Source organism: Cyprinodon variegatus, unplaced genomic scaffold, assembly GCF_000732505.1.
Source record: "Cyprinodon variegatus isolate N-32 unplaced genomic scaffold, C_variegatus-1.0 Scaffold22, whole genome shotgun sequence".
NCBI lineage: Eukaryota > Metazoa > Chordata > Actinopteri > Cyprinodontiformes > Cyprinodontidae > Cyprinodon > Cyprinodon variegatus.
In genome coordinates this window covers 455621-464937 of record NW_015150475.1, presented here as the reverse complement: position 1 = coordinate 464937, position 9317 = coordinate 455621, and the positions used below count along the sequence as shown (strand labels likewise).

Sequence of the window (9317 nt, the reverse complement as noted above, 5' to 3'; positions counted from 1 at the left end):
AATCATCTAAATGTCAAATGGGTCGAAAGTAAACATTTTTATTAATCAAGTAGAAGAGTATCAACTTAAGCTTTTTACTAAAGCAGGGGAGTCAAACTGGTTCCAGAAAGGGTCGTGTGGCTGCAGGTTTTCTTTCCAACCAAGCAATAGCACACCAGACTGCAGTCATCTCATCAAGGGAGTCCAATCTGAACATGATGACTTGATGATATGACTGGAGTCTGGTGTGCTATTGTTTGGTTGGAAAGAAAATCTGCAGACACATGGCCCTTTCTGGAATCAGTTTGACACCTGTGTACTAAAGTAAATGTATAAAAGTTAAATTTTTTACTTTTCATCCAGAATTGGAACTTAACTACTTAAATTATAAAAGTAGAAGTAATGCAGGAAAAGTCCTGCATTACTTTAATTTCCAATTCTGGATGATAACTTTCTTATACTTACCGTAAGTTTCTTAGTTTTATGAGTAACGGTAACAGTATCAAATTTAACTTTGCATATTCTTGAACAATTACTTATTTTAATGCAGTACCGAGTCCAACCATAAAGAAATGAATTGTCTGGATGAAACAAATTATTTTGATGATTTTATTTTATTTTTTTTAAATACCAACAGTTCATATTGAGAATGAGCTTAAATGAAAAAAAACAAAAAAACTAATGAGACTATTTTTGATGTAAGGACTAGAAAGTAGAGATAATTGCAAAAAAATAAAAATAAAGGAGTAGAAGTAAAAAGTTGTCTTAAAAAATTACTCAAGTAAAGCATAGTTTGCTACTATTTCTACTTAAGGAGGGTAACAAAGTATTTATACTTTGTTAATTGACACCTATGCTATATGTATTAGAAATGAGGATAAGTGTACTTTTACTTACATTTATCTCAATCAAAAGTTTGTTGTTTTCAAGTTACAAACTCTCTTTTATCTTACAGATGTTTAGAAATCCACCTCAGCTGTCACCTTAGTTGTGGTTCTGAAAAGCTAGCAAATTTATGTGATCATCATAGAATTTGGCCAGATTAGATATTCTCTGTTTCTAAAACATATCTTCATGGTATAATACCTCCTACCTTGTTACATTGTTTGCTTGTCTAGTTGCTCATTATAAGACTCTATGACAGTGCCTACAGTATAAGGTCAACAATAGTCTTTCTGATTGCTGTTACCACTGCTGAACTCTAATGCGTTAACATTTATAAAATGCTGCTTGGGGCCGTATGATCACCAGCAGTGTTGAGGGAAACACTGTTATCAGTAAAAGGAATTTGAAAGATAAATAGGGACAGCAAAATAATTGAGGTTCATTGCAGAATTATTGCTGATTTGGAAATATTCTAGTAAGAAGAGTCAGATGATATATAATTTATTTCTATAACCCTTTATTTGAGAACTGGACCTCTAGTTTCCTTTGTACATTTATGCATGGCTCTGGACAGGAGACGCATTTTTTTTCTGATTTTAGAGGCTTCAAGGCTTCTCTAGAGGCAAAACCTAAAACATCTCCACAAGGTGATGGTCAACTCTAACCTGGCATTAGCCAGATTGATACAGTATGTGTAGAACTGAGTTGAGTTTTATGTTATTAATCTGGGATGGCTACAGTTTATTCTGTCCCTGAAAAGGAGGAACGTTTAATGCAGTACTTCAATCTGATTGGGTGACGTGCCAGTTAGTACCCGCGTTCCATAATACGCTTTCAGCCAATCGTAGCAGAGTGATTCGTCTGCAGTTTTCTTGAGTGTTTTCACAACTAGCCAAATAAGCTGAAAAGTCAAAACTTTTTTTCTTTGTTTTGAGACTAAAAACTCAGATCTCGTGACCATCCAGCTTGCAGAGCAAGGTTAGGTCAACTCCTCAATGATGAATTAAAGAAAACAGTCACCTCCATTGGCCATACTGCTGTTGACCAGCTTGTTCATCAGGTTGTGACTGCGCTCTGTGGTAGCCCTCTCATGGTTGTTGAGGTATGGGGGAATGTAGTTAGATGTCAGCTCCTTGAGGATTTTCTTCTCCAAAGTTGTCTCTTTGTGGTTGCTGTGGGTACCGTAACCGCTGCTCCGATCCAGGATCTGAACGCAGTCGCTCAAGTACTCGCTGCTGGCCATACTGAAGTTGTTCGGATGGTTACCGTTAAGAGGAAGAGTATCCATAACACTAGCATCCCTGGCGTTGTTCAGGATGCTCTCTGTGAGGCAAGGAATGAAAAAAGAAGCAATTATTAAAAATCGTAACTAAGCAACAAAAAAGGTTTTTAATTTCTACGCTCATTTATTATTCATGTAAATTTCATATTCAATTTTTATAGGTTAAAAAATTAAAAAGTAAGTGAAATAAAAAGTAAAGGTTTTACTGCAATTTGATAAGATTTTCATGTATACTTAAGTACATAGAAAACATTTACTCTTAAGTATCTATTTTTTTAAATTACTGACAATAGATTTTGATTTCAATGAACTGAATCCAAATGACCTGAAGGTATGAAATAATGTACTAATGAAAGGACTTTTTTGAAAATAAATTCTTTGTGAGCTTAAAATTGTTTCTTTGGACAGCTCTAAAACTATCAAAAGATAATAAACAAACTATTGCTGAAGAGCTCAGGATAAATGAATTACATACTTGTGTCTCGGTAAGGTGCTGATGGATAGCATGGGAGGGAAGAGAGAAAGAAAGATACATGTGAGTTTATAGGATGAAAATACCACTTCAAAAAGGGGGATTGTTTAATTATCAGTTTTATAAATCTCAGGGATTATCTTTGTTTCACACATATAGAAACAATAAAAATACCAGTTGCATTCTCTTATTGTAAATATATCTGGCATAAAGCATGCAGGGCAACATGCAATGCATAGGATCACAATACAAAAAATGCACACAAAAACAAGGACAAACTGTGATATATAAAGGAATATTCCCCTTTAAGCTCTATTAAGTTATAATTGAGTTATATGTCTCCTATCTGCAGAGCATAAAGGTCAAAGCCATCTCTTTTTTGAGACTCTGATTTAAAGCTAATTGCTTATTACAGCAGGGACAATTCAAGAGGGTTTTTTTTTTTACTCTAGAACAATGACAATGTAAAGTTTACCCTATAGGTTCAAGTTCGTTTCATAAGTTTGACCATTCATTATTTTTCTAAGAGATATGTTAATGCTGCTACTACTTCCTGAACATAACTACATAATTTTGCCGAACATCCCAGTAATCTAATTGCAAAACTCAAATTGCAAAGCAATTACAAACAATTAGGTTATACAGAAGCGGAACTCGTGGTTATTGGCACACTTGAAAAGACAGTTATTTGGTCGTTCACTGCACTAAAAAGCTATTCAAATAAATCTGTCTCAAAATAAAGCACTAATTGTCCTCTAACCCTACTTACCACCCATGCAACCCTTTTGAGGGCAGCAACTGTCATGGAGCTTCCTGTGATAACAGGCAATGAGTCCTTTACATCGTTGCAAGTGGCCTTTTCTGGGTTTTGTAATTGTTTTCATCCAGCCACAGCTGAGGATTTTGTAACAATTGTCCAAGGTTGTGCTGTACCATGTCCCTCACATTTAACATATGGAAGAGAATTCTTGTTTCTTTTTTTAGGCTGTTAACATACTGAACGGATCTCTTTCTTGATATTCAATACTAAACACTGATAATCTGAACTTAAGTAAGCATGGCCTACAGGGCCCAAGAAATAGTTCTTTTTATTAAGATGATGATGAGTCTTGATGCACTCTTGAAGTGATTTAGGGCAGGCATCCCCAACCTTGGTCCTCGAGGCCCGCTGTCCTTCAGGTTTTAGAGGTTTCCCTGCTTTAGCACAGCTGATTATAATGATTGCAGTACACCAAAAGCCTGTTAATCAGCTTTCAATTAAAATCAGCTGTGCTGGAGCAAGGAAACCTCTAAAACCTGCAGGAAAGCGGGCCTCGAGGACCGAGGGATGCATGATTTAGGGCATCGGGCCACTTAGGGTAAGGTTATAAGTTACCGGAGTCCCAAATCCTATAAAGGCTTGGGAAATTAACCAGCTTTTACCACACAGTTCTGCTTAATTTTAATGAAATCTGGCCTCCATATTTTGGTTTTCTTATCTAAGTGTGCCTTGTTGAATTTGTGTATATATATGTATATACAGTGTTGTATAGTAACAAAGTAAAAATACTTCACTACTGTACTTGAATATATTTTGGAGTACTTTATACTTTCCAAGAGTATACATTTTTTTGACAACTTTCACTTTTACTTCACTACATTTACAAACTTAATTGCATACTTTTACGATACATTTTCAATTTTTCGTTTAGTTACTAAGTAAAAAAAAACAAACAAAAAAAACGAGCGAGAGAGTGGGAAAAACGCAAGTGTTTTGACCCCACCTACTGACTACAAAGCTCGGGTCTTGCCTGCGCTTGTTCATCAACACCAATAGGATACACCTGTTTCGCAAAGCCAGTCTAAATTTAACCTACACTTTGTTGTTTATATTATTTTAAGTGAATTTAACCTTCAAAATTTACCAAAATGTAAAATATTGTCATTCAAACTGCACTACTTTTTACTTATACTTTTCACTACATTACTTGAGTACATCTATTTTTACAGTAATTCTTATACTTAAGTACAAGCGATTTCAGATTCTTTAAGACTTTTACTCAAGTAACATTTCAGTCAGTGACTTGGACTTTTACCAAAGTAATATTTTGTAGAGGTACTTATACTTTTACTTGACTCTGAGAATTCAGTACTTTATACAACACTGTATATATATATATATATATATATATATATATATATATATATATATATATATATATATATATATATATATATTCCATTATTCTACTACGTGTAGACTTGTCATAATCAACCTCAGTTTGTGTAGAAAGAACTTTAGCCAGATGTTGTGCTTAATTGCCTTTATTAATAATTAAAAGGTGGGGAAGTTAATTTTCTTACAAGGCTGTCGTTAAAAATGTACATTTGTAACCCTCTCTTGATTTATTTAAATTTTGTCCGATATTAGAGTTTTTTTTTTTTTTTTTATCTGAAAGAGTTAAGTGAGACCATAAAAAAGAGAAACGGAAAACGTCTGTTTGGAAAAAATATTTCTAACACTACTTTGGTTTTGGTTGAGAGAAAAAACAAAATCACAAACTGTCTTAAGCAAAGGTGAAACTATTCAGATTTTACGTTAAGAAGACAATTTTGTCACCTACAGCTAAGAGAGATACTGACAACACTGAACTACTTCTAACAACAAATGTTAGGATCCATCTTAAGGATTTTAAGCAGCTTATAAAAAATAATGTCATCTTACAACTAAAAAAGTAAAGAAACACAATCAGTGCTAATTATACAGTATACATGCAAGTTACAGTGAATCTTTTCAGCTCATACCAGAACTATAAGGTATGCATTTAAACATTCTCAAGTAGAAAAGCCATGCAAAATATACAGATACAAAATAGCACAAAAAAGTTAAACATTTATAATAGGAACATTAGGCACACCTTGGGTGTTGTACATGCCCACAGCTGGGTTGTTATAGACTGCCGAGTCCCCCAGGAGAGTGTTATAAGGATTGTTAGTACCATGGGGACGAAGGAGAGCATTAGTTATAAGATGATTAGCCATGGCTCCTGGTACAGGCAGAAAGAGAAAGAGAGAGAAAGAGCAACAGCCAGGGCGAGAGAAAAGGGAGGAGAGAAGAAAAGCAACAGCCAAGTCAAGAGAGAAAAAGGGAGAAATGCAGTAAAAAAGAAGCCGAGTGGAAGACAGAGGTTAAAGAAGAGAGCATGTAGCCGTTGCAGAGTGAAGGTAAGCAGAGAGAGGAGGAGGAAAAAAGAAGGGAGATTTAGATGGAGAGCGAGTGTGTGTTTGGAAGAAAGAAGAAGAGAAGAGGACACGTGAATCAAACAAGCTAACACAGTTTAGGGAGAAAGCTGCGAAAAAGCTCGACAAGTCATTCTTGCAGCCCATGCTTACAGGCCGAGTGAGGAGAGGGGATGGGAGACAGAGAGGCAACGGTAGTGTGGCAGAGCTCAGAGCAGGCTGTGCTGCAGTTCAACACGCTTCAGCAGAGATGCATGAATACACCATAGTTAATGGGCAGAAGGGTTACAAAAAAACTGTTCTCAGTGCATCTCTTCCCCCGCCAGGAAACATATCATGTATACATTAAGACACTACATTTAGAAAAATAACACAGAATACAAATGATGTTGACAGGTAATTTCTGTTTCCTCTCAGACTGAATAACACATGGCCTGCAAACTTAACCAATAAATAAGCCTTTGTCGTCTTACAGTTAACTGAGACACTAAAGCCTCCTAATGATTTTAACATTAAACTTTGGCATAATACATGAATGTTTATCTTTACATTTTTACTATTTGCAAAAGCTAAGGTTGCTAGGATTTTGTTTTGCTACAAAAACATTCCTGTTTCTTTGCTTTTGTTCCTTAAGGTCTCAGAGTACTGAATGTGAAGGTTTGTTGGACGCTTGCTGTCCCTGAATGCAGGATCAAAGGGATTAACATTTTTTAAAAATTATTATTGCTATATTATTGCTAATTGCTGTACAATTCCAAGCTTTAACCTAGAGTACTTCGATGCTTTGATCATTTTTTATTTTTTGAACAGAATCATCTCTCTGGGTAGAAGGGAAGTTTTTGTCAACATAGTATTAATGCTATTTTCCCCCATCGTGTTATAGGTCCTGTGTCAAAAATTCTTCTATAAAGAATTTACATTTCTACTTTTTATATTAATGATTATTTAATATTGTTATTATTTTCATTGTTTATTATATTGCCTCACTAGACTTGCACCTCTTGTCTGGCTGATTAAACTAATTTATTTCTCCCTATGGAGATGATACATTTGATCTTATGTGCATATTAGCAAAAGTATCATTGTTAAAATATTATTTCTCATTTATTCTACTGTTTAGGTAGTGGATAACCCAAAAAGCCTTCTCTTTTTCAGCCACCTTCTCTGCAAAGGATACTTTTAGAAAAACTTAAAGTTGTAGTCACCACTCCGAAAAATGTCATTACTTAAGGAGCTCCATTAGAGGTATGTGCAATTCTGAAAAAAACTTAATTTGAAAAGATTATCCCTAAAATGATGCCACTAAGAACTACTTTTCAAGGTTTTTTTGTGAATACAGGCCCTGCTTAAAAGCACAGACAAACAGGAAGCTGCAGCAACCCAAACCATCTGTGCTCTGAATGTCATTGTTAAGCTTTTTTTAAATTGGCTGTGCAGAATGTGCCTGCATGGAGTGTGATGACACAGAGGTATAGAAAGTAAACGAGCCAAAATGCTATAATTTAGACATCCCTAGTATAAAAAAACAGTTAAAAATTTATAGGAGTTAATAGTTTTGTAGATCTATTAGAGGAAGTATGGTGGTGGTGTAAGAGCACAACTAACCGTCTATGCTGCTCTGCTAGTAGGTAATTTAATGACATTTTTTGATGGAATAGTTATATCTTCTCTTTTTTAAGTTTCTTATCTATGATGCCTGAAAAGCTCTATGAATAACTCAAGGAGACAATGTGTGGAGTTAGAGCTGTCAAAGTTAATCAGTTCAAAACAGTCTAGAAAAAATACCCGTCTGAAAAATATGATTCTGATTGTTTCAAGGCTACTGACAGGTGAGAGGTTGAGTGACTTAAACTACACAAAGATGATATAAACAAACAGCTTCATGACAGTTTCAATTTTATTCTTTATACTGTTGCTTGCTATTTAGTAATAATTTAGTGTGACTTTTGGCACTTTCCATATTACGCCTATGCTGGGATTCATTCAGTCGTCATTAAGAGCTGCTTCCATTATTCTAGTATGTTTGATTGGTAAAATCCCCTCATCATTTGGGATTATCTTATCAATAAATGCTGTTACTGAGAACCGTTGGTAATACTGTTGTTTGAATGATATCAGATAAAGCACATTTCACAATTTAGCAATTAAGCGATTTCTCTCTTCATGCAACAACAAATTTCAATAAACTGAAATAATGTAATGCGATTTCTCTCTCACTCAATATGTCACTCTCTCTAGTTTGAAAATGTACTGGCTGAGCTGCTCTGTGCAGCACACTTTAAAAGAGTGAGGGCAAAAAGGAGGTGTTAGTTTCCTAAGCCCAGCCTCACTAAGTGCGTGATAATTCAAGCGCTGACACGCACCGTGCCTGCTTTAGTATCCATCTGTCATGCTAACAGCTTATTAGTGGCCTGAAGAAAGCGAGGGCCACCCCTCAACTCAGAGACTAACAAATGGCAGAGTGCTTTTCCAGTGAGTGTGTGTGTGTCAGACTGTCTGGCCATTTAGGTGTCTACACCCTCATTACACTGGCCCAAAGACAGCCGTGCTTATGGATTCTGCTACTATGGTCCATTATAATGTCCTAGGCTGAAGTGAAGAAAACTGGCAGCTCTGAAAATGTCAGTTATATTTTTAACTATGCTATGCCTTTGTCGAAAAGCCTTCTAATTATATTATTCTTGATTAAATAGGATCGGCTTAACTGAATAAACTAATTTGTGTAACTGTACTGTAATCATCTATTTACTAATTTATGTATAAACTGAATTATTATGCCTGACAAGGGTTTTTATGCCCCTTGAACATTTCTGACCAACACAAAGTAATGCATAGTTGGAAAACGGATGGAAATTGATGTATAGTTTTAAATAAAATAAAAAAATTAAAAAAGGTAATTAACATTTTTTTCCCCATCCTCTAGCCTGTACTGCCCCTGAATGAGTTGCAGTACAGTTATCTGTCATCAGAAGTCACCTTATCCATTCCTGTCATTGAAATAGAAAGTATATGGCACAGCTTCTACCTTATCATTAGATGGCAATTCATCTAAAGTCACCGCGAAAAAGAGAGAAGTAATTAGAGAAAAAGGCAAAAGTCAATGGTAACTGTAGAGAAGTTGCATATACAGTATTCACAGCTAATGTGTGAGGATGTGTTTATGACAACTGCAGATAACTTTCAGGCAGATACACTACAAATCAGTGATTTATGAAGAACCAATGAAAAAAGCCATTGTTAAAAGAAAAAAAAGTGTATTAACAAAAAAATGTTACGCTATCATAAGCCTCCCTGAACACATCTGCATTTTAAAAGAGNTGAGGATGTGTTTATGACAACTGCAGATAACTTTCAGGCAGATACACTACAAATCAGTGATTTATGAAGAACCAATGAAAAAAGCCATTGTTAAATGAGACAAAGATGCTTTAACAAAAAAATGTTACGCTATCATAAGCCTCCCTGAACACATCTGCATTT

At 35.2% G+C, this 9317-nt stretch overlaps 1 protein-coding gene across 12 annotated transcripts in view; it reads right to left on the bottom strand.

Annotated features, from left to right (window-relative positions):
- LOC107095380 (adhesion G protein-coupled receptor L3-like) overlaps window positions 1-9317 on the bottom strand; it is a 213508-nt gene that overhangs the window by 3900 nt on the left and 200291 nt on the right. For 5 of the 12 annotated variants that reach the window (XM_015391445.1, XM_015391450.1, XM_015391474.1 and 2 more), the window contains 3 exons: window positions 5516-5644; window positions 2622-2639; window positions 1885-2187 (listed from right to left, as the gene is read on the bottom strand). In XM_015391445.1, coding sequence (XP_015246931.1) covers window positions 1885-2187; window positions 2622-2639; window positions 5516-5644 — 450 coding nt within the window. The remainder of the gene's footprint in view (window positions 1-1884; window positions 2188-2621; window positions 2640-5515; window positions 5645-9317) is intronic. The other 7 variants (XM_015391507.1, XM_015391532.1, XM_015391523.1 and 4 more) reach the window with 3 other exon arrangements.